Below are 24,711 nucleotides of genomic sequence, written 5' to 3'. Positions count from 1 at the left end.
ATATATTATTGCAAAAACTTCATTAGTAAATATGGAGTTTGCTCTTTGTGAGTTATGATATTGTATGCTTTTTATATATTCTGAGAATACTTTTGAAAATTCTAAATCAAGGTCGTCTGTTTGAATTACATATTTGCGGTGATTCGGGTTTGGTGAGGTGAATTCTATGGTGTGGATTCCGTAGTGTTGTGTCAAATTACATATATCTTTCAGATAGTGATCAATAATTTGTCTTTTGATTTTTACATCTGGGAACTCTGTCTTACATGGGCTGATTCCGGGTTCAAACAAATTTAGTAGTAAATTCTTGCAAAGTATATGCTGTCCTCTATCATTGGGTGCATCTACGAGGAAGGGGAAGATATCGTCATCATCTGGACTATCTTCACTTGGAGTGTGTGTTTGGCTCATTTTTTCGTTTAATGACTGTTAATAGGTAATTATCGATGTGTCTAATTGGTTGATTTCAGTTATATAAGTGTACTGGTTTGTGTTTATATTGCTTTTTTATTCGTCTTTTTCCTCTTTTTGATGAATTTGAAGTTGTTTCTGAGTCGGAAAAATATAACTGATCGTGAATGGGACAATTTTTATCAATTGATTCTTTTAATTTATAAAGTTCGTCTAAATTGCTGACTTCTGATTCTGAAAATGCGTTTCTATTTTTGGAAAATCTTTTTCGTGTTATCTGTCTTTGTTTAGTTATTATTTTTCTTTTTAGTGTTTGTCGTTTTGTTCTAATATATCCAACTGTTTGTGTGTGAGGTGTGATTACAAGGTCGTATTTTTTGTTATCTATTTCACAATTGTGTAGAACGATTGTTTGTTTGTTTCCAAGATTTTTAAATGACATAAGGTTTAGGATGACGGATGCAAAACGTTGTTAGATGATTTCTATTTTCTTAAATTGTTAGTCCTTACGATTTTTTGGTTAGCTTAACCTGGGTCTATCAGGGTCTATCAGTCTTAATCAGGGTTGGAGAGAAAAGTATATCGATTCCGAAGAATGATTTTTTACTTTCTCGTGGCTAGTATAAGCTAAGGTGTTAACTTACTTAATCTTACTTAGGGGTAGTGATTGTGTTCAAGGGTTGGAGAATAGTAAATCGATCCACAAGATTCAGGTATAATTAGAACGCGAGTAGTTCGTTAGATACTATTTTAAACTTACTAAGTCTAAGATTTATCCTGGGTCTTGATAAGAGGAGGGTTCAAGTGAAGGATGAATAACCGAAGTTCTTCACTGTTTATCCTAATTTGAATGGTTAGTTTTGTTGAAAAATTTCTATTAGTCTTGGGTTTTTGAAAGGGTTGGATAGTGAATCGACGTTTGAGGTCGTTAGACACTAACTAAGTGGGTGGGGGAGAACAAAATTGTTCTTTTTGATCCAAGGATAGGCCTTGATGATCAAGTTTTAAATTTAATTAAATAGAAAATGAATTAAGATCCAAGGATAAGCCTTGATGACCTGGTTTTAAATTTAAGTGATTTTAAGTTTAAAATGATTTAAATTTGTTTAAGAAAAAGATTTAGTTTTTTTATGATGTTAGTGAGCTTATGATTGCTGTTATGTTTTAGGTGATGAAGCTGGGACAATTGGATGATTTATGATTACTAACAGTTTATTGTCATGCTACTAATTTTTGTTTTGATTTTCAATAAATATTTTCCAAACATGTTTTATATAATACTGCAGAATTTTGGAAAAAACGATCTGAGATCTTTTTATCAATCGTTATTGTATATTAATAGTTTTGTTTTAGCGCCTGAAACGATTATGAAGATTGACTTCAAAATTTTATGTTTGCAAATGAAAATCTAAATTCATTGCTAATAAGATTCTAAATATAAAAGTTTGTGTTGGCTTTTGCCGTACTATCATATAACTATTTGGTAAGTTTCTACTTTGTCGTATGTCGTCTCTGGTTCGAGGTCTTCTTCCAATTCCGGGCAATTCTCTTATCGTTCGGAATATTGGCTTTGATCTATTGAGTCGTAGAGACATCTCGATTAAATTATCGTCGTGTAACATTTTAAAAATGTTTTGTCTAATTTCTAATCTATGTTTGGTTAATTCTAAGCTATTAAGGTCTTGTTCGAGACTTATGGTCGCACCAGATGAGTTAGGACCGATGTGGTTAACTCATAGAGTAATTTCGGATAGGGTACACCGTCTGCTCGTCACGCTATCTTATTTTCGGCCGGATAGATTCGTGCAACTTCTTAGTCTAACACCGATCCTAATCTTACTCTTATACTATCTAGTCTCAGGGTGTTTAACTAGTCTCTGCTAGGCTCAATAGATCTAGGGTATACTGGTTTATTGCGGCTGTTGAAGTCTTCTTGGAGAGTCAACTAATTTCTAAGTTAAATTCAAATCTCTCTGGTGCTGAAATTACAAGTAATTTCAGCACTTACAAATAAGTGGGTTGTTAGTTAGATGGATCATGATTGGTTAATATTAAATACTTTACAGTGGTAAAATATCTAATTTATCCAATCATAAAATGTAGTTTAGATCAGGTTCCAATAGCGCATGCGTAAGTATTGTGTTTTTATAGGTCATGAAAAAACTGGGCGGGGTGAGGCGGTGGTTTCAATAGTCCACGTTGCCGACTCATCGGAGCAGAGCGCTTCAACGGGGGGTGCTATGGGGGGTGGCACTGAACAAAGTACGACAGTGGACAGTGAAAAGACGACGACAACAGAAGGACCTGCACAAGAGACTGGAGTGACACTGAATAGCCAGGATGTGACGGAAGAAAACGATCAAGAAGAGAAAGAAGAAGAAGAAGTAGAAGAAGAAGAGGAGGAGGAGCAGGCGGAAACAGCCCAAGAAACAGCAACAGGTGCGAGTAAAAGTGACGTTTCTGCAGATACCAAACCGAATAAACCCGAAAAACCATCGAGTAAATTGACGGAAGAACCAAGTGTGTCAAAATCTAAGTTGAGTAAATCGCTTTCGAAAACAGAACCAAACAGCCCAGAGAAAGACCAATCAAGCTCGTATAGAAGAGACCAAGTGAAACATTCGCACGACGACAATGGCAGTAGGAGCAAAATGGATGAGTCAGGGGAAGACAACGGGAGGAAAGTTAGAAGCGAGGGAAGTGAGTCAAAAGTGGGAAAAAGTAGCGAAGGAGAGGCAAAAGAGGATAGCAACAGAGGGGAAACAGCGTCTACGAAATTAGTAAACAAGGAAAAAACGAGTGCTAGCGACGGAGATGACAGAATTGCCGAAAGGTCAAGTGGTTCGAAAGTAGATGATAAAAAAGACAAGTCTACAAATGGAGATAATGACAAAGAAAACAGATGCGGACAGGGCAAAGAGAGCAAGAGACCAAAAAAGGGGGGACAGGCCGGGGGAGATCGTATAACACAAGGGGAGGATTTGGTACAAAAGAGCGAGGAGGGAGAGGAAGAGGGTGGGGACTCGTCCAGAATAAGTCAGCTGGCCAAACACAAACAACTCCACCCCGATTACATTGGATGCAGGTATATGGAAGAGATGAAATCAGGGGCGGATTCAGGGAAGGAGCAGGGAGGGGGTGTGCCTCAGGGATTCGACCTCCTGTCAACCCAAAAGGTCCCCCATTTTCCCCCTTTGTACTATTTTGAGATATCCGTTTTTGGTGACGGACCCTAAAAGTTTTCTTAAGGCGCCTCCCGGGTTGACGTCCATAGAAGAAAAAAGCTTCTCATACAGTTTCATACATGAAGTCTATGGAAAAAATGCTTACCATACAAAACTCATACAAAATTCAAAAAAAGTTTGAAAAGTTTTTAATTAACATTTCTAGTCTGTTTGCCTCTTATGAAGCTTTCTGGTCATTAAAAAATTGATTAAAAATTTTCGATAAAATGGCTTGTCAAACAATTTTCATGCATGAAAATTATACGATAATCATTTTGTCATAGAAAAAATAAAATTTTCAAAAATCACCAAAAAACGTGTCTGTGTAACTTTAAATAGATTTAAATAGGTATATCTAAGATAGAGGGCATTTCGACAATCAAAAACATAATTATAATTTTGGTAGTCAAAAATTATTATCATAGAGTTTTCATATAAGAAAATTGTATGATATGCATTTTTTCATAAGCAAAAACACAAATTTGAGGTAAAAACTTTTAATCCCCTTTTTGGTTGCAAACTTGCTTTTGTGCTCAAATAAAAATTATACGAAAAAAAAAATTTGCTTGTAAAATTTTGCTTTTTGTGTTTATAACGTAGTCCAGGATGAGCATTTTACCCAAAAATTCAAAAACCACAAAGAAGTGTTTTTTTTGTATACTCGTTTATTTTTTTTTGTTTCATTTGCTAAGATAAAAGTAAATTTGTGAAATTTAGGCCTTTTTTTTCAACCACCAAAATGGAAAAAGTGATTGTTGTACAATTTTATAGAATGGAAAAACGCTTATTTTGCTATTTTCATACACTTACTTGTCCTCTATGAAATTGTATGAAAGCATTTTTTTTTCAAATATGAAAACATTGTATGATTGTCACCCCGGGCTTTGGCACCAATATATACTAATTTTAAGGAGGAGAGCGCGCCGAGAAAACGCGATTTTTTGGCCAACATTGTCGAAAAAGAGGGCTAAAACGTTTTTTGGCCTGTGTTTTTAAAGTTTTGACTGCTGCGCAAAAAACTTGGCCAAAACAGGGTTTTTTCAGTTCTGTGAGTGCTCAGAAAATTAATATGATCGACCTCAAAAAAAGATCGACAAAACTTTGAAAATGATTCCCCCCCTCTTCGAGAAAACCCTAGATCCGCCCCTGGACGACATATATGCTCAATGTTGTTTTTACAGTTGAGATGAACGTCTTTGTTTTGATCTGAAATCGTGACCATCAAATTTTTTATAGAATATGTTGGATCTACTTAACAATTTCCCCCTTTTAAGAAAGGGGGGCAATTGTTAAAAAGATTAAAGTAACGCATTTTTGAGCAATCAGAATGCAGCAAAATTCTAATTCTCAACAGACAGCTCAGTGCTAACTTACTGCTTTTTTTAAATAGGGGTGGCAATTCTTAAGTAGATACCAAAGGGGGGCAATTGTTAAGTAGATCCGATATGTTTCATAGGGTTGAAAATCGATGTATATATTTATAGATAGCCTTGCCTCCGCATAAGAAAGTCTTTTCCGGTTATTGGTTATCATGCTCAAATCTATAAATTTCTCGAGTAGGGGCGTTTTTAAAAAAGAGTACGGCTTTTTTTCCTTTCCCCCACCCGCAATTTTTAAAATAACTGTTCACTTTGTTCAATTATAATGAAAATTGACGTGCAGACTTGCAGACTAATAAGGCCATGGCAAACATACTTGGTCTACAAAATCAACCTTGTAAAACCAGTCGTTAGACCATAAACTTATAAAATGCATAATTGTGTGAGGTGGGGTGGGTGGGTTTGGGGGGGGGGGGGTTGGGGGGAGGAAAGAAGTACGTTTTCTGCCAAGAGTACATTTTCTCGACTGTTTTTGTAGATAGACCAAATGTAATTTCCGAGATCTCTCAAAACAATTGAAACCCTATTTTGAAGCGCCGCAAGCGAGTGTTTCGAAAAAAACGGGCCAAAAATGCCATTTTGTGTGAAGTTTTGCAAAGTTTTGGAGCGCTACTCGCAGATCACGACCGTCTCCTTATTAAATTTGGTGCCAAAATCTCCTTGGAATAATTTTGAGGGAGGTTGACCGAATATTTATGTCGTAAAATAGTACAGATCATTCCCTCCCCTGAGTCCGCCACCGTTGGTCATAGCAAGGTGGCGAGTGAAAGTATTGTCAGCAGTTGAAAAAGTGCGAATTGAGCCGCCTGATGGTAGTCGCACTTTTTTCCAAATGAATAGAAGTAGACATTGGAAAAAAGTGTTTTCATAAAAGCATAGTTCAGCTTGATGTGTGGACGAATGATGAACCATTAGTTTGTTGTAGGGAGTTGGGACCGTGGCCGGAGGAGCCAGTGGACAGGAGCTACGAGGCCTCTGAGAGACTGAAGCAGCTGGCAGAGCCCAAGAAGCAACACCCCAACTTCAAACCAGACAAGTAAGAAGAGATGAAGCAGAAATTTCTTGCAAGTGATTGATGCGAAAATCAATTGCAGTATTATATTAGACCAAAAATCAAAAACTTCAAAGCGGGTTTTCTCGACACAAGGAAAATTTGTTTGAAATTTTTCAATGTGGTTCGAATAACGACTGTAAAGTCTTTAATATGACATATCACTCAACCCCGTCCGATGATTATTTGTTCATTTGATTTTGCGTGGAAAAAAAAGAACTGTAACACACCCGCCCGAATACAAAGTTCCTCCCAATTTTCAAAGACCGGAACAGCAACAAAGTAACGACCATTGTGAATTACAAAACAACAAAAAGTCTAACTTGGAAATGAATGCATTTTTTTATGTTCCAAGCGCAATTTCCCGAGTAAGTATGGATTCAGTGGAAAAAATTCGGATTCAATTACTCCCACGTCTTTCGGCGGCCCGCGACAAGGTTTTTTTGAAAGATGTTTCTGTCAGTTCTCTGATTCTAATTTTGAATTGAAAAATTACACTCCGATTTTCAAAATAATTGTTCAATCGAAGAGCCTTAGCATCGAATTATCTCCAATGAATTTGGAAAAGGCTATGATTGGGGTGCTTCAACTTTTGATCAAACCCAACGTAACAGAATGTTTAATTACTTTCAGGCAAGCCGATGAGAAAAATTCTTAAAATTTCAACGATATGAATCCAGAATGTTTTGTCTGGGAAATAAGATTTGTTTAGTCTACTCTTCAGACAGGATCATCTCAATTCGTTCCATTCAACTTCATGGACAAATGATTTCTGAGATGAGCAAATTAATAAAATTACTTTGTCTGTCACTTTTTGAAAAAATTTGTATCAAAAACATAACATGAGAGATTCAAAAAATTTAAAACCAGCTGTTCGAATAATGACTGGGGTAAGCTTGCTTGAAAATAAAACGATTTGTTTTTGCGTAGCGATTTGGGTCATCAAAAAAATTGATAATTTTCAAATTTTCATATTTTGAGTTCCTTATTAACATTCGAATAATTGAAAAACACTGAAACTTCGAAGTTCAGAATTTCTGTTCTTGAAAGTTTGCTGGAAAAAACTTCGTTTTTTTAATGCAAATCGAGGCCAGCTAGAAAAAAGAACTTCGAATTTGTTGTATTTCAATTCTAGGAAATTTGTAACAGAATTGAAAATTTTCAAAGTTAAAAAATAAAAGCTGAAAAAGTCACAAAAAATTGTGATCTGTTTCAAATTTATAAAACAAGTTCAAATATTTCAAACTTTTTCAACAAGAAAGTCATTCAATCTATTAAATAAATCATTTTGCTTAAACTTTCTTTCAAAGTTTTCAAACTAATCAATTCGGAACATAGAAAAAGGTTTGATTTAAATCAATTGTTCTTATTTTGATTAGTTTGCTAAAACTCTTGTATCTTTTCTTGAAATCTTGTATCTTTTCTTGAATCAAAATAACATCAATTGATAGCTTTTTATTACAATTGAGGTTTGATTGACTCATTGAAGCTATGAAAATTTCACGACTAGAATAGCTTGCTTCAAAAACAGAACTGTAATTACCATATTCAAGCTATGAAAGAAACCAAAGTAATTCAATTTTCTTCATTAAAAATACTTGAATAAAAAAGAAGATTCTACAAAACAGATTCAAACTAATGGAAACAACTTAAAATATCTAAAATTTTGTTGTTAGAAAAAAATTCAGGCTATTAGATTAACTTGAAACATCTCAAAAAAATTTTGCTTGAAAATAAAACGATTTGTGTTTGCGTAACGATTTGGGTCATCGAAAAAAATGATAATTTTCAAATTTTCATATTTTGAATTCCTTATTAACAAAAAACAAATTGTTGTAAGGAATTTCAATCTATTCAAAGAGTCGTTTGTTTCAATTTTTTGCTTGAAAATTTGCTTGTACCTGAGAAATGAATTTTAAAAATGAAGTCGTAAAATCGAAGTTTAGTGAATCAAAAATTTGTTCTTTGATAAGTTTTTTCTAATTTTTTAAATTTATTTTAGAACAATTTAAGCTATGCAACTGACAAGGAAGTACTTGAAGTTTCATCAGTGGACAGCTAGCCTGCTTGAGAATGAAAAATACTTTTGAAACAAATCAAGCTTTCTAAACAAAAGAAACAAACTAAAAACTGACATTTATCAAAATAATTAGAGATATCAAAAAAACTGCAGCTTCCGAAAAATCATTGTTCAAATCGCTTGCTTAAAAATTGACGTTCTCGTATGAGATTTAATGTTCTAAACCATGAAAGAACTTGCAAGAAATCAAAAAAGAATTCGGTGTCAAAAAACCAACTAAACAATGATAAAAAAATTTGATTCATTGCAAAATTTAGTTGCTTGATTTTTCGGCATCATGTATTTCAAAATTAGTTCCTCATTTCAGGCTATCATTTTAATTGAAATAATTAGAAGTTTCAACGCTTAAAAAATTTGCCTTAGAAACTAACCTTCGACAAAACAATTCTGGCTCTGAAAACAACTTGAAGTCTTTCAAACTTTCATCATCTAACTAATTTACTCAGAAAAAAAATTACTTTTTTCAGCTAATTAAATTTAGGAGAGTATTTCAAAAAATTGGCACTATTTTACATCGTTTTTTTCTGAAAACAAATTAATTGAAACAACTTCAAAAATTCATTATCATCGATTGAAGGAGTGAATAACATAAAAGTTGCTGGGAGGAGTGAATGATTTCAACACTGAAAGTATCTTCAAACATATAAATGTGTCAGTTTTTTAACTGCCTGCTTTTGTAAAAGTAAATTGTTTCTCCGCATTTAGTGCCAGCAAATTAACTGGGAAACTTCGAGCGTTCCAAATAGAAGCGTTTTTTTTTGTTCCGACTTTCGATACGAAAAAAAGGGAATATTTGTGCTCGGGATGATTTTTTTTCTTCAGACAAATTTCGACTTTTTAACTAGAGTTTTTTTTACGGGGTTTATTTATATCATTCAGAAAGTATTGTTGTCCTGAGCTTAAATTTGGAAAGATATTTTATGTGTGATCATTTTTTGTGAAGTTATGAGTGTTTAAGAATTGCTATTTTAGCCAATTTTGGACAATTAACGCGCGATATATTCGCGCTATTAACGCGTACGCGGAGATTTAATCCGTCATAGAAATCGTTCCAAATTGATTGAAGTAAGCTTATATGCTATAATTGATTTGTTAAAAGAATCGAAATTTATCACTTAATACTTAATAAGGCGTGTGGGGTGATGATTTTCACAAAATATCAAATTTTTTACAAAACTTTTTGCTTTTTTTTTTCATGTTATTACTGCTTCATAGACCTAAAAAGGCACTGGGAATGTTCAAGGCTTCGCCCTGAAACGAGCAGTCTTGTTGTTCCGAATTTCGATACAAAAATAATGGAATATTTGTGCTCATGGTGGGTTTTTTTCTTCAGACAAATTTTGACTTTTTAACTAACCATTTTTGACGGAAATTTTTTATCATTCGAAATCTATTGTTGTCTTGAGCTTAAATTTGATAAGATATTCTATCTGTGAACATTTTTTGTGAAGTTATGAGTGTTTAAGAATTGCTATTTTAGCCAATTTGGGACAATTAACGCGCGATATAATTTGCGCTATTAACGCGTAAACGGATATTTAATCTGTGTTAGAAATCGTTCCAAACTGTTTGAAAGAGGCCTGTTTGCCATAGTTGATTGGTTACAAGGAGCTTTCTTTCTGTACTTTAAATGGCGTGTGAGATGATGATTTTTGTATAAAATTTCAAATTTTAGAAAAAAAAAATTAATTTTTTTATATTACATTTAATCTTTTATGTTATTACTGCTCCATAAACCTTGAAAGGCATTCGGAACTTTCAGGGTTTTGCCCTGATACGAGCAGTCTTGTTATTTTTTACAAATTAATTTCATGTATCAGTACAGCTGAAAGCAGCCGCTATCACTGAAAAAGATCGTCATCCATTGCATTGAACATTTTTGCCTTGAACTTTATTGGTTTGTTAGGCACTTCATTTTCAGATAGCAATTCAAACTAAAAAATGTTTTGCGATAGTTCAGAGTTTTATCGGTTGAAGTATAGGCTATATCGACAGTTTTGACCTTTGCGAAACGGTTGAAGCTCTCAAAACAGCTATAAACTACTTCCTTGAACTAAGCGGCAGGGCTTTGTTCAAAAAATTCATATTTTCCGCAGTAAAACTGAAGCAGTTCAAGTTGATCATTGGTTAAAAACTAGCCTGCTCAGCAAAACTTTTACATTTGTGAAGAACAAATTGACGCTATTAAAACGACCAGCAAACACTAACATGCATGGATGCTTGATTTGAATATCTCTATTCACTAGTTTTTGTAGTTTAAATTGAGCGAAAGCTATCTTGACTCTCAAAATTTTTAGTCAATTGAAATCAATTGAAATTGTTGATGTTTTTTTCACAACATTAGTCATAACAAATTAATAGATAATACAGTAAGAAGCTAAACTGTGCACTGGATAGGCGCACAATTTTGTGTCTGTACGTTCCTGGATTCCAAAGACCTGGATTCATTAAACATTTTGAAATTTTGTCTGAACGATTAAACTAAATTAAAGAACAAAAGAAGAACAAAGGGAGCGTTCTTGTTGTGGAATCCGCTTACAATTCACAAAATGCACAGTTTGGCCTCGTAAGGCAAATTAATTTCAAACAAACATTTTTCTACTTTGATTTTAACAAGAGCTATCATGGCTTCAAAATTTGGTTTGAGGCATACATTGATACCTCATTGTTAATTTTATTATCTCTTCTAACCATATTTCTACCGAAAATCTCTTGATAAACTTTGGGTTGATTCTTAAGTTGGTACTTCCTTTCTGTTTCTTCGAACCTTAAAATTCAAACAAAAAAAAACAATAAGCTTTTAAACGTTGCCAGGAAAAAAGTTGATTTTCCACTTTAACTTTATTTTTGGAAAATCTACTTCCACAAAAAATATGATGTTATAATTGGTTTGTTATAAGTTTTTTGAAGATACCTTCTATGAATTCTGAAATCTATGAACATGAAATTTTTCTTCTAATGATAACTCATTTTCTCACTCTTTGCTTCTTTTTCTCCTTGTCTTTCTTTAGCTCATTCTCCTTCTCTCCTAAATTTTTTCTCTTTCCCTTTTTCTTTTGAATTTTAATTCAAACAAGACTGCTGGTATCAGGGCGAAGCCCTGAGTGTTCCGACTGCCTTTTAAGATTTATGGAGCAGTAACAACACAAAAAAAAATAAATTAATAAAAAAAATGAAAACTTTTTTTTCTGAAATTTGATTTTTTTTTGAAAATCCCCCCCACACGCCATGTAAAGTACACAAGGATAGATTTTGCTCCTTGTAACAAAAAATTATGGCAAATCAGCTTCTTTCAACCAATTTGGAACGATTTCTAAGAATCTTCGCTTACGCATTAATAGCGCGGGTTATATCGCGCGTTAATTGTCCCAAGTTGGCCAAAATGGCAATCTGTAAACCCCCATAAATTTACGAAAAATGATAACAGGTGAAATATCTTTTCAAGTTCAAGCTCAGGACAAAAATACTTTCTGAATGATAAAAATAAATCCCGTCAAAAAAGTCTAGTTAAAAAGTCGAAATTTGTCTGAAGAAAAAAAACCCACCCCGAGCACAAATATTCCGTTACTTTCGTATCGAAAGTCGGAACAACAAACATTTATCCTTGATTTTATTTAAATTTGAGTATGATACCTCAATTAGAGCTTCTGATTTGAGTTTAAATGTCAGCAAATTCTAGTTGACTTTTTTGTTGACCTAATTTCATGTTTCTCTGAATTTTGCTTTTGAAATTCAATTCTAACAAAATCTATAAAAATTAAAATTTGAGTCACCGCTGGATATCTGAGCGGGCCACCTCACATGATTCAATATAAGCTGAAGGAGAGCTAAAATAAGTTCAAAATTCCCTCAAGTTTTCTGATTGCTTGTTTTGTTTTTAACAGAGTTGTTATAGTTTGAAGTTTGGATTTGAATGTTTTCTTTTTCGATCTGTTTTTAATTTGGTTTTTTAATCATAGGTATTTTAATAACATCTGTCATAACTTCAAAGTTCGTTTTTCGTTTTTTTTTACATTTTAGGGCATCTTGCTGTGAAAGTTGGGTTTGAAGCATGAATTGAGATTTTTTTTACTTTAATTGCAGCAGAAGACATCAAGACTTGAGATTGTGAGTTTAGTCAAAAAATTTTCGAGTGATGACCTAGAACTTTTTTTGATCAATACTTGATAATTTGAAAAAAAATTTTTCAAAAAAACACCAGCAAGTTGAAAAACTTGAACTTCTGTTTCTTTTAATCAGCCTTTTTTTCATAAAGTTTAGCCGCAACGATTTGCTTTGAATCACAAGTTTTAATTTTACGATGAGCAATCCTGAAAATCGTGAGGCGACAATTCGTAACAGTAGATTGAGCGGGGAACACTGATTCATGCGCAGTCTTCATCTCATGCCGGATGTAAGCGAAGCGGAGCAAGCGTGCTCTACTTGCGAATGGCTTGTTAGGAATTTTTGCTTGTTATCAGTTGTCGGCTGTTACGAATTTTTGCGGCTGTTACGAATTGTCGCCTGTTACGAATTTTCGACCTGCCCCTGAAATTCTCATGGTTTAAAGTATGAGTTCAGTTTGCAATTTAATTTTCCTTTTCAAATCCAATTTCAACGAAAGCTTCCATGACATGGAAGTTTAGTTTATACCATAATTTTTTTCTCCTTTTTGGCTTTCTTTTTGAAAAATAACGTCAAATTGTCCAAAACTGCCAACAATTTTCTTGTTCAATTATTATAGTTTGAAATCAAAATATGGTCTCTCTTCTCGTTATCGTTCCGATTTCGAACTTCAGAAAGCAATCATGACTGGAAATTTTCGATTTGATCCTAAGTCTTTCCTTTCGTCGGATTTTTTTTCCAAAATTTAAGTGCAAATAGACTATCATGAAATATTTGATTTATTTGTAAATCTATGCACCCTCATTTCTCAGCTTTTAATACTTTTTTTTTGAAAAAACCTAACAGTATACCACGTTTTTACTCATTGGTTGATATCTCTTTTTTAACAAAAGCAAGATCCTTTTTTGACTGTATTTTATACTTTAACTTCAACCAAAACTAGCTATGTTTGAAACGTTTATAGAGGTCATCAATTGATTTTTGTTCCGACCTTCGAAGAAAACGGGTTATTTATGCTCGGTGTGGTTTTCTTTATTCAATTTTAGTCAATTTTTTTTTATCGAAATAATAATTTTTGTCTAAAAATTTTTACACTCCACTGAAGATTTTAACTTGTTGAGTCCAAATTTAAAAAAAATATCTTACCTCCATTTATTTTTTGTAATTTTCTGGGGGTTTGAAAATTGCCAAATTGGCCACGATTGCGCGCTTTGGAGAATTTTATCATATTGCTGAGAGCGTAATGTGAAATATTTATACTTGGTCAATTATCTCGATCAACAAAATCGTTCCTAATTGAATTGAGGCTGGCTAATCGGATTAATAGGTTTTCAATGATTTCTTTTCCGAAAAACTATTCGATATGAATTAAGGGACAGTCAGAACATTCAGGGCTTTGCCCTGATATACGAGCAGTCTTGTTCCATTTGATTTTATTCTTGTTTATTAGCCTCAACAAACACTTTTAAGACTTGAGATTTTTGTTTTGATTATTTGTTCATATCTCTTTTTGTTCCGACTTTCGATACAAAAGTAACGAAATATTTGTGCTCGGGGTGGATTTTTTTTCTTCAGACAAACTTCGACTTTTTAACTAGCCATTTTTGATGGAATTTTGTTATATGACTCAAAAGGTATTGTTGTCTTGAGGTTAAATTTGAAAAGATATGTCACCTGTGATCTTTTTTTGTAAATTTATGAGGAATTAAAGATTGCCATTTTGGCCAATTTGGGACAATTAACGCACGATATATTTCGCTCTATTAACGCGTAAGATATTTAGTCCGTCTTAGAATTCGTTCCAAAATGGTAGAAGTAATCTTATTTGCCATAATTGATTTGTTATTAGGAGCAAAATCTATCACTGTGTTTTGTATATGAGATGTGTGGGGACGAATTTTACAAAAAATCTCAGATTTGGAAAAAAATTGTGTTATTTTTTCTACAATTATTTTTTCATGTGATTACTCCCCCCATAGAACTTAAAAGGCAATCGGAACATTCAGGGCTTCGCCCTGATTCGAGCAGTCTTATTTCTAATTCGTTCACTAATGGTCGAAGTTAATAACATTGCTGTTCTGTTCTATGCTGTTTTTTGTTAGCAAAATGAAACACCAATTTTGCTCTGCTACCAAATTTGAGGTAGCATCATTACCGCTGAAGTGAAAATCAGTAGTAAACATAAAGATCAGCTATAGGCAGCCCAAACAGGTACAAACAGATTGAGTAAAGTTCAATTGTGCAACAGGCAACCGATTTTTGCAGGCCCATAACTGTCTCTAACATTGCAAAAAACTAACAGCTGCTTCCTCGATGATTCAGTGTTGTTGCTGTTCGGTCTTTTTTTAATCTCGCAGTCGCTGTTAGTCGGGGTGTTGGTAGTCGCTTCAAAAAAACTAGCAACAAAAATGTCAAAAACAGATACAGTAAAAAACAAAGACAATCGATTGCTGTGCAGGTAGCACAGAATGTTCCGACCATATTTATTAAAAATAGAATGAGTGTCGTCTTGAGTGTCGTTTTTATTGGGTGGTGAGTTTCGAGAACTATACAAAAGTTAGCGAGTTAGACATGATTGATAAAATTTTTCTTCAAAAATGAATAACAAATACAAAATGAAAAAACTTTATAGGAAATTTTTAAATTTTTTTCTAACATTTTGAATAATTATTTGAATTTTTTAATCATTTTTTTTTGCCAAATAAGCGCTATAAGAAACATCCAAAACTATTTTTTTATATAGCAGTAGAATCAAATTTTTGTATCGTAAAAGTCTTTAAGAGAAGTAAATTTCCATATAACGAGCGTTACTCGAACGCGTTACTTGCTCGAAATTAGACTAAATCTCAAAAAATTCAATACTGTAAGGGCTTTAGTATGATATATCTCTGGACCCTTTCTGATGATTATTTGTGGTGCCTGATTTTGCGTGAAACAAAGAAACAAAAATAAAAACATACCCGAATACAAATCCCCTTCCCATTTTCAATGGTCGGAACAACAAGGGAGGGAAATTTGTTTTTATGTGAAATTTTGTGAAGGTAGAAAATGAGAGTATAGACGTTTGCTTTTGTCAGAGAAGCTTACGCCTTGTCAACGAGTCGTAGAAGTTCACGAGTCGTGATATGTGTCAGAATATGCATATAAAACTAAACTTTGATTTTCAATTGAGCAGAATCTTATTTGACTAACTTGCATTTGAGTTAGGACTGGTGGGTATAACTCATAGAGTAATTTCGGATAGGGTACACCGTCTGCTCGTCACGCTATCTTATTTTCGGCCGGATAGATTCGTGCAACTTCTTAGTCTAATACCGATCCTAATCTTACTCTTATACTATCTAGTCTCAGGTTGTTTAACTAGTCTCTGCTAGGCTCAATAGATCTAGGGTATACTGGTTTATTGCGGCTGCTGAAGTGCTCGGGAGAGTCCAACTAATTTCTAAGTTAAATTCAAATCTCTCTGGTGCTGAAATTACAAGTAACTTCAGCACTTACAAATAAGTGGGTTGTTAGTTAGATGGATCATGATTGGTTAATATTAAATACTTTACATTGGTAAAACATTTAATTTATCCAATCATAAAATATAGTTTAGATCAGGTTCCACCCATCCGGGTTTTACAGAGTTTTTTAGAACAGTTCTTCTGTAATTCAAGGGTGGATGATGGACGTTGGTATTTGGCGAACATCATATTTCTTTTGTTTCCTTTTTGTTAAGGAAGTTCCAGGAAGCTGGAGTTAGGGACATAAGACGTTGTGTTCTTCTTGTGACAACGACTGAGTCTCTGCAACAAAATCAATTCTGATTTCAGAATGGTTGGCTATGTCAGGTTTTTCTGTTCTTCGGGGAGAACTTCTTTTGTGTCTGATCTAGCTTGGGAATGGCGTGGAGATTGTGCGTGGAGGGGATGCCTGGTTACTCGGATCTGTACGTATACTTGAACATCGAGGTGGTCATTGGTCTAGTTCAATGAAGTCCTTTTCTGCGAAGTCAAGTCGTACTCTAAATCCTTTGAGTTGTGATTGTGAGCGGCATATCGATTGTAGTTGGTCATTCTCTCTCGAGTGTAGTGGGGTCGTTTTGTCTTTTGATGTTCGTCCTTGGTGTTGTATTCTGATCTATATATTGCATCATGTGATTTTACATTTTATAAAACTTTTATTAGTTTAATATTTTTTAATAATGATTTTAGTTAGTTGTTTTCACAAAAGCTTTTTGTTTTAGTTCGGTTATTTTGAAGAGTTACTCACACTTGAGTAGCTCTTATTAAAAATAGAGGTGTGGTCACAAAGCGTGGATGTAGCGCGGTGGGTTAGGCCGGCTATAGAGCATGCTCAGGACGTCCTTCCTGGTGGGTTAGGCCAGGAGTGGGAGTATGATTTCATGCGGTTTTTGTGAGGGGTCCTGTTATGTGACAACGTTTTATGTTGGGTTTGTTGTGGTCTTACTTATGTCTTGTTGGTTATGTACTTTTTCCAAAAAGCAAATTGTTTGTGGTATGGGTTTGTCTTTCGACTTTTTTGTGTTTTATTATTTCTTTCTAAGACTTTGTAATAGTCCTCAAAAGAATAAATTATCCAGTTTTAAACTGGGTTAATCCGGTTTGGGTACCGTTGGTTTCCTTTTCTTAGTCATGCTGTTATTCTATGATTTGTGGTATTTAGTAAGCTGCGTTGGTTAGTTTTGTTTAGTATATGATTCCTTTCCAACCGGGTTAAAGGAAAGTTTGAAACATGTTATTATATGTTAGAGTTGTTGAGTGTGAAAACTTGAAACTGAAATTCATTATTTTAAACAATTCTTTGTGGGCGAGCTGTGCGAGTGTGGATAGAATTTCTGTGCGAATGAATGAAAATATCAAAAGGTTAGTACTGCAATTGCATTTTATTAATTTACTGCGTAGAATTTGGAAATTTACTGCTAGTTATGGGGGAATTTTAAGATACAAATTTTCATCATAATTAGATTTACTGCTTTGGGGGAAAATTTTATAAATTAATTTACTGCATTGGTATTATATTTATTTAATTGTTGGTGCAAAAGTTTAATAGGGTCTTAAACAGTTTTGAAGAAGTTTGCTATTTTGTATTTTTCTTTTGTGAATTTTTCAGATGATCTAGGATGAAGGCTAAAAATCTAAAGAAAACATGAATAAAGAATGGTGAGTTTTTTAATATTTTAATTAGTTAGTAATATTCATTTAATTCATACTTACCTGTTAGTCGTCGGGGAAAAAACCGTGGGGAAAGATGTCGTGAATTAGTTCTGAAGTTGTTAGTAGTTTAGCTAGAATGCGAATGATATTTTTAGTCTGAAGCAGTGGCCAAAGCAATTGAAGTGCCTTAATAGTGGTTAGTTCTTCAGTGCCTACTGCAAACTCATAAGGTGTGTTTTGGATTAAGTTATATAATTTGTGGTTAAATTTAGTGTTGTGGATGAATTCTAAAATTGGGATTTCTATAGGTTGTAGGAACTCGTGCGGGATAAGGAAGGGTCGGGATTCTTCGGCGTTGAAGGTCTTGGTGATGGGGCAGAAAATGTACATTTGGGTTATGGGGTCATAATTACGAAGAATACCATGGAGGTTAGTGTCTTTAATACAATATGTGAAATTTAGGAAATACGGTGAAGTGTATTTTGAATTGATGAATTGAAAACGATGGTGTGGTTGTCTAGAGGGTGTGTGGAGGTCAAAGTGATTTTGGATGAAACGATAGTAACTGTATGTATGTGTTTGTTTAGTGCGCAACATAATATCGTGTGAGCAGTGTAAATCTCTTTCGTGTGGTGCAAGGAAATGAAAGGTTAGTGAAAAGATTTGGAAGCGTTCTTTAAAACTTTCGTATGCTTGTGTGTTTGTTAGTGCTTCTGAAATAATGTGATCAAACTTTCGGTCGAAGATGTTTAGTGTAAATACATATGGTGTCTTGATAAAAAATTTCTCGGTGATTTGTGGATTAGCGAAGCGATCGTCGTCTAAGAATTGATCTTGGTTAGCTCTGATGATGTTGTGATCGTAGTATTCTAGTGTATATTCATTAGCTCTAGGTGCAGTGTGTATTTTTAGTGATTTTTTATATCCAACGTAAGTAAACTGTCTAGCGGTTAGTGGTGTAGTTAGTCGATATAGCATGTCTTTGTTTTGTTCTATATCGATGGGAGTGCTGGATAAAGGTAAGCAAAGAGGGTTAGTGAAATGATAGTATGAGGTCCAAGAGAGAGTGGGCATTAAAACGTATTCATCTACAAAGTTGCGTGTTTCGTTAGCGTCGTGAGGGGTGTTTAAGGTGTATTGTGGAAATGAGGGTAAAGTGATAGCTAAAAATTCTTTAGTGTTAGTATGCTGGGGGTGGTTGATGTATTCACGGGCTGTTCCTGGTTTTGCTGGGAAAGGATGGTTGGGGAATTTTCTTTTAAAAGTGCGGTAAGCTCTATTAGTGTTTAGTGAAGATATAGTGGATGTGGATGATGGTGTTAATGATTCAGTATAATTTGAAGAGGGTGTAGGGGGATTGGATGAATTTGTAGTGGAGGAGATTTGGTTTATGGTCGGGGTGTTAAGGTGGTAGGGTTGTTGTTGGAGGGTAATAAAATTATCTAGTTCTGGGGAGATTCGGGGGGTGTCTGGAGAATGAGATGATTGGTCAGAATGGTATGAGGAGTAGGTTGGGGTAACTTGGGAAGCATAAGAGGGTGTGGGAGTGATTGGGTCAGGGTTATTTGACAATATGGGTTGAAAAGGAGGTTGAGAAAAATTGGAAGGGTTATGAAAATTATTGGATGGAGATGGTTCTGAGTCGGCAAATTCATCGGGGGTTTCAATATTCGGGTTATTTAGCTGTGAGATGGAGTATAAAACTGAAATATGTGAGTTAGTGTCGGAATTCATGCCTGATGTTACATTGCTAGATGGAAAATCGGGTGGCGGAAAAGCAAAAAGTGGTATGATTGGGATTGGAGAGGTAAGATTGGTTGGATGGGAATTTGATCGGTGGAGTGATCCAAGTTGGCGGCTCATCGTGGGCTAAAAAAATTATTATTTTGAGATTGAAAAGCGGTGGTATGGGGTTGTTCAATAATTTGTTCATAAGTATTATCATCTTGTGATTGATGTGTTATTATATGTTGGACGGGACTTTGCGATGTATTGAGTCGAAAATTTGGATTATGTGTGATTGCTAAATGTCGAAAATTTCGTGGGACTAGGGATAGTGGATGGTTATTTGGTAGGGGTGGTAATTTTGGTGCCGTTGGCTGTGTGTCGACATTGTTATGTTCTTCGTCGTATGTATTTTGTCGTGTTGCTATTTTTGTGTTATATTCTTTTATTTGTGCGTCTAAAAGAATTTTGTTTATAGATGTAGAAAAGATTCCAAAAAATCCTGCAAAGAGTATGCGTGCTACGCTTGCTTGTCTGTTTACTTGTGTGTGTATAGCACATGTGTTGTAGATTCCTTTTAAGAGTGAGAAAAGAAATCCAATAAAGTTAAACATTGCGTATAAAATAGTCAATTTTTCTAAGATGTAGTAGGGCCATCCTAGAAAATCAAGGATTTCATTCTTGAGTGTAACAAAGCTAAAAATGTTGATTGGTGATATATCTTGGGGACGGTATTTTTCGCCGTTTAGATATATATAATCTTTAATGTCTTTAAAATATCCGCTATAGTCTTGCGTGTAGATATCGGCAAATCCTGCGGTTTCTGCAAGTTTGCGTAAGTTTTGGTCTATTGATTGTCTTTGTATAGTGTCCATTTGTGTTAATAATTCTTGGAATTGTTGTGTTCTAATGTGATGTTGAATATCTGATTTTGAATAGATTCCTATTGATTGTAAGTCTATATTTGGGTTTCGAGCGATAGCGCGAATGCTTTCTGGTGAAAATTTTTTGAGTGATTGCATTAATGTGGGATATGGAGTGAGAAGATAATAATTATTTTCATCAGGGTTAAGTTGTACTACATTGTGGCTATTTTCTGATCCACATGGGACTGCGGTATCCCAGAAATAGGTTCTTCGTGAAAGTGTATCCACGAAATGTACTTTATTCTTATAAAAGATAGGGATTCTTTTATAACATCGTTTATCTTCAAAAACGTATAGTGGTGATACTTTTTTAGTACAAGTATAAAACCATAAGATGTTTCCTTCGTAGTCTAAAAAATTTGATCTATTTCCTGATAATAAGTATCCTGCGTAGGGTATTTTTAATACTGCTAGTGCAAGTGATTGTAATATTTGTGTTCGTTCTAATTCGCATAGTTGGTGTAGTGTTTCTAATTCGGAGAGTGACATTTCTTGAAAAATGCGGCTAATTGTATAGTCTAGTTTCATATCCAAATGAATATCATAGTGGATATTACCGAAATATGTAGTATTCATTAGTGATAATTCTTGTAAGCGTGTGCTTCTGGTGTCATAAGGTTTTAGATGTCCACCAGGTTGTCCGTTGCTTTTTTCAAAATTAACTGGTATATAGGATGTTCCTTCGTTTAGAGGATGACCTGTGGCATATGGGTCGATTTTTACTTTTCCAGTGGTCATGTCGAATCCTTTTTCGTATTCAACTAATATTTCAGAGTATTGTGTTCTGTGAAGTGGATTCCTGTATTTACATGCAAGTTCTGTTTCTTGATATATTTGAAAACGTGTCAATTTATTTTCTATATTGTCTATGTTTCTAAAATCAGAACTTAGTTTTCGTGATGGATGGACTTGTTCATAAGGAATTGATTGTATGAAATATTTTTCGTGAAATTTTATCATACGAGCGTGTATTTTTGCTACTTGAAATGTTGTACATGTATCTTCGGGGAACCAAACAATTGTTGCTTGTGTTCTTGTTGTAGGGTCGCAATATCCTTGATCATTTTTACAAGGTAGTCGGATTCCTTGATAGATCATTGTATTATCAGATAAATCTCGTGTGAGTTGTATTTTTTCGAGTTGTATTTTCCAATCGAAAAACATTATTTCTTGGTATCCTTTATTTTTTGTGTCTGCTTTGCAGTTTGATGGGTTATTTATACCAATGTGTGGTATCCAATGTTTATCATGTAGGTCATAGGTTAATCGTCCGTGTGCGCCGTTATACGGGTATTTTTCGTCTAGTTTTATATGTCCTTGGTGTCTTTCAAGTTGTGATTGATGTACAGAGTCTGAAAAAACTTGAAAATTAACTAATTTTCTTTGGGAGTTTTTATTTTGTGTGATGTTTAGTCTAAGTAATTCATTTTTACAATCGTCGGGATTGAGATGTAAAAGACGTTCTATATTACTTTGATAGAATGATTCATGGTCAAGTCGGTTTTTGTTGCCGTTGGAGACTTGTGAACAATGTACTTTCTTTTCGGAAAATGTCGCTGTGAATTTATAACCTGTAACTGTTGTTGCTCGGGCTTTTGAATAGAGTGTTGCTATTATATCTGTGGTTTCTATAGCTTGTGGTTCTGTTTCACATTGTGATACTTGATTTATTGCATATTTATGTAGTGTTTTTTGTTCATTTTCTTCACAATCGTAATGTGTTACTAATAAATCTTGTGGTCCTGTACGAGGGGAAGGGTTTATGTTTTGATTTGAGATTACTAGAAAAAGGAGTTGGAGAAAAATTAATAATTTTAGAATATACATGTGTATGATAATCCTGAGTATGGGTTATAAAATGTAATGTAACCAATTGTGTTTTTGGTATATCTGTCGTATTTATATATTACTTCAGTAGTTATAAACGGTGGTGGTAGTGATTGAGCTGTTATGTTAGGTGGATTTAATGGGTAGGGATGTTGTGTAATATTGTTTAATTTAACTGTGATTTCAAACTTTAATTGTAAACTGTTTTGTTGGAGTATTTGAATATTGTGATCACGGATATCGTTGTGAATATCTTGGCGATATTGTAATCTATTAAGTGCCCAGTTATGAAGGCGGTTACTTTCTTGATGTTGTCCAAATAATGGTGGAGGTGCTGTGAATGTATTCCAATCTAATCTTAAAGGAATATTTATTGATGATTGTTCTCGATATCTGGCGTCGAGATTATTTGGAAAATTTAAGTTAAAGGGTGTCGGTGAGATTTGACTAATTGATGGTGTTGATGGTAGTGATAATGTTTCTGGTAGTGATGAGGATGTTGTTGTATCCGTAGAAATATCTATGGGGTCATTGACTAAATTTGGTTCACCTTGTGTGAATGAATGTGTAGTCCAATATGGCAGTCGTGATGTTAGGTTTGGGGGGTTAAAAGGATTTTCTCGTGCTTGTTCAGATGTTGGTGTTGAACCTAAGTAGTCTGAGGGTAGACTTGAAGTGCTTCGTTGTGAAAAAAGTGTAGGAGTTTCTGGTGTGATACCAGTGGTGTTTTCTGGAGTGGTTTGTGATGGGGATTGAGGTATATCAAAATGAACTCGGGGAGTTTGAAAATTTCTGTTTCGTCGAGGATGTATAATTTGTCTATTTATTTCTGTTGTGTTTTGGTTTTGACTAAGGTTTCGTATTCTACTTAGTTCTTGTGGTAGTGTTGGGTAAAGATTATATGTTGGTTCACTTAGAGATGCTTGTCGTTGAACTGGTTCTAGTGGTTCAGATAAACGAGCATGTCGTTCTTCAAAAGTGTATGGATTGTCTTGAAAGGAAATTCGTGTAGATGTTTGAGGATTTTGAGTAGTTGAAGGTGGTGTTTGGTTATCTTGGGATGATGTCGGTGAAGACTGATTCTGTGACTGTTGGGTAGCAATTTTTGATGGATTTTTGAATTGTTACTTTAGTGGGAAGGTTTATGTTTATTATAATATTCTTCCAAAAAAATAATTAGAAAAATTGTTGCTAGGGCAAATGTGATGATTGCTTTCTTTATACATTTACATATTGTCAAAATGAGGGATGATAAAAATGTTATGAAAATTACAAACAATAAAAAAATATTAGTTCTACTGAAAATTGTTCGTATCATTTAGACAAGTTGTTAAAATCGTACCTGTGGATATATTCAAGGGTTTTGGAAAGTTGGAGGAATAGTTCGAGTATAGTGTAGAAAATTAAAAAAATGTTACAAAAAATGATTAGGATTATTAGAAAATATTCAAGTATATCAAAAAGAAATATTATAAAGGCTTCAAGTATTGAGAAAAAATGTTTAAAATTTATAAGTATTTGAGCAACTGTTTGAGAGAAGAGCATTTAAGAAATGATCTCTTGGTCGAATATTTTTTGCTGTTTGAGGCGATTTTCTAGTGTGGTCGAATTATTTATTAGTTTTTTGACAAGTGGGTTGAGTTTTGTAAAAAATTGTTGGGGGCAATTTTCATGGTGACTGGGAGGTCGTCTTTTTCTTTATTTTTGTTTGTCAAATGATCCGGGGTATGGTGAGATTTTTATACTTTAGGCTAATTAAAATCTTCATTTTGTTACTTTAGGCTAAGTTATCAAATTTGTTTTGGGGGTATTCGTGGTCTGAGTTGGGGAAATATTGTTGATCTTTGGGTTATTAGATAAGGGAGGGGTACGGTATTATGGTGATATTTATTTTAGCTGTCAAGTTGGAGTGGTTTGATTATTTTTGACCTGGAGGTTGTAAAGTTATAGTTAGAGATGTGCCTGGAGTTCTAGATTATTCGTCTAATTGATCTTAGTTTGAGTTAGAGAAAGTGGCGGATTGGATGAATCCTATTGGTCAATTTTGAACTAGAATTATTGCGTACTTGTGAGCATGTTATTTTGAAAAATTGAAATGAAAAATGTTACGGAGGTTTCAAGATTGTGAAGTATAAAATCTTAAAATTACTTTTTAAATTCTACTTTCTTTAATATTTTAGATTGGGGGATGAACATTTTGTAGTTTTTACGTGGTTGATTTCGGAGTCTTGTTGTTTTTCTATGTTCTGATTTGTCTATTTGTTCTTGGGGTATTATTTGTTCTGTCATTTTTCTATTTTTTCTTGGTTTTGGAGATTCTTTATGGTTTTGTGTATTGTTTTTGGTGGCGGTTGGTTTTGTGTTTTGATTTTCGGTGGGGTTATCATTTTGTTCTGTGTTTTTCAGATGTGGTTCATTTTGAATGATTTTTAATCCTGTGAAAGAATATAATTGAGTTAATTCGCGGAGTGCGTATTCTTTTGGGTAATAAGGTAATAGGTTGTTTCGATGTTGAATGATTTCTTTTTTGTTTGAGTCGGTAATTTTATATGTGACATCAGTGGGTCTTGCAATTATTTGGTAGGGTCCTTTTCGGAGGGGTTGTAATTTTTTAGAAATTCCTTTTTGAGTATTAAAATTAGGTATTAAAACAAATGTTCCAATTTTTAAATCGGAAGCTGGTGTAAAACGTGAATTGATTTGTTCATTTATGTTTTGTCTTTGTAATAACTTTTTCGTTATTTTTTGGTAAATTTCATTGTGTTTCTTATCTCTATTTAAAATCCATTCGGTGTGTGTACCGGAGGCTAATTTAAGAATTTGTG

The 24,711-nt window shown here is 34.0% G+C and overlaps 1 protein-coding gene across 1 annotated transcript in view; it reads left to right on the top strand.

Annotated features, from left to right (window-relative positions):
• The window catches only part of LOC134852002 (cilia- and flagella-associated protein 251-like), an 88,571-nt gene that overhangs the window by 16,672 nt on the left and 47,188 nt on the right, over positions 1 to 24,711 (top strand). Inside the window, exons 2-3 of the mRNA XM_063868278.1 lie at positions 2,563 to 3,496; positions 5,940 to 6,050. Coding sequence (XP_063724348.1) covers positions 2,563 to 3,496; positions 5,940 to 6,050 — 1,045 coding nt within the window. The remainder of the gene's footprint in view (positions 1 to 2,562; positions 3,497 to 5,939; positions 6,051 to 24,711) is intronic.

Source organism: Symsagittifera roscoffensis, chromosome 7 (genome assembly GCF_963678635.1).
Source record: "Symsagittifera roscoffensis chromosome 7, txSymRosc1.1, whole genome shotgun sequence".
NCBI lineage: Eukaryota > Metazoa > Xenacoelomorpha > Acoela > Convolutidae > Symsagittifera > Symsagittifera roscoffensis.
Note: the sequence above shows the minus strand (reverse complement) of the source record. Positions and strands in the feature narration are given on the sequence as shown.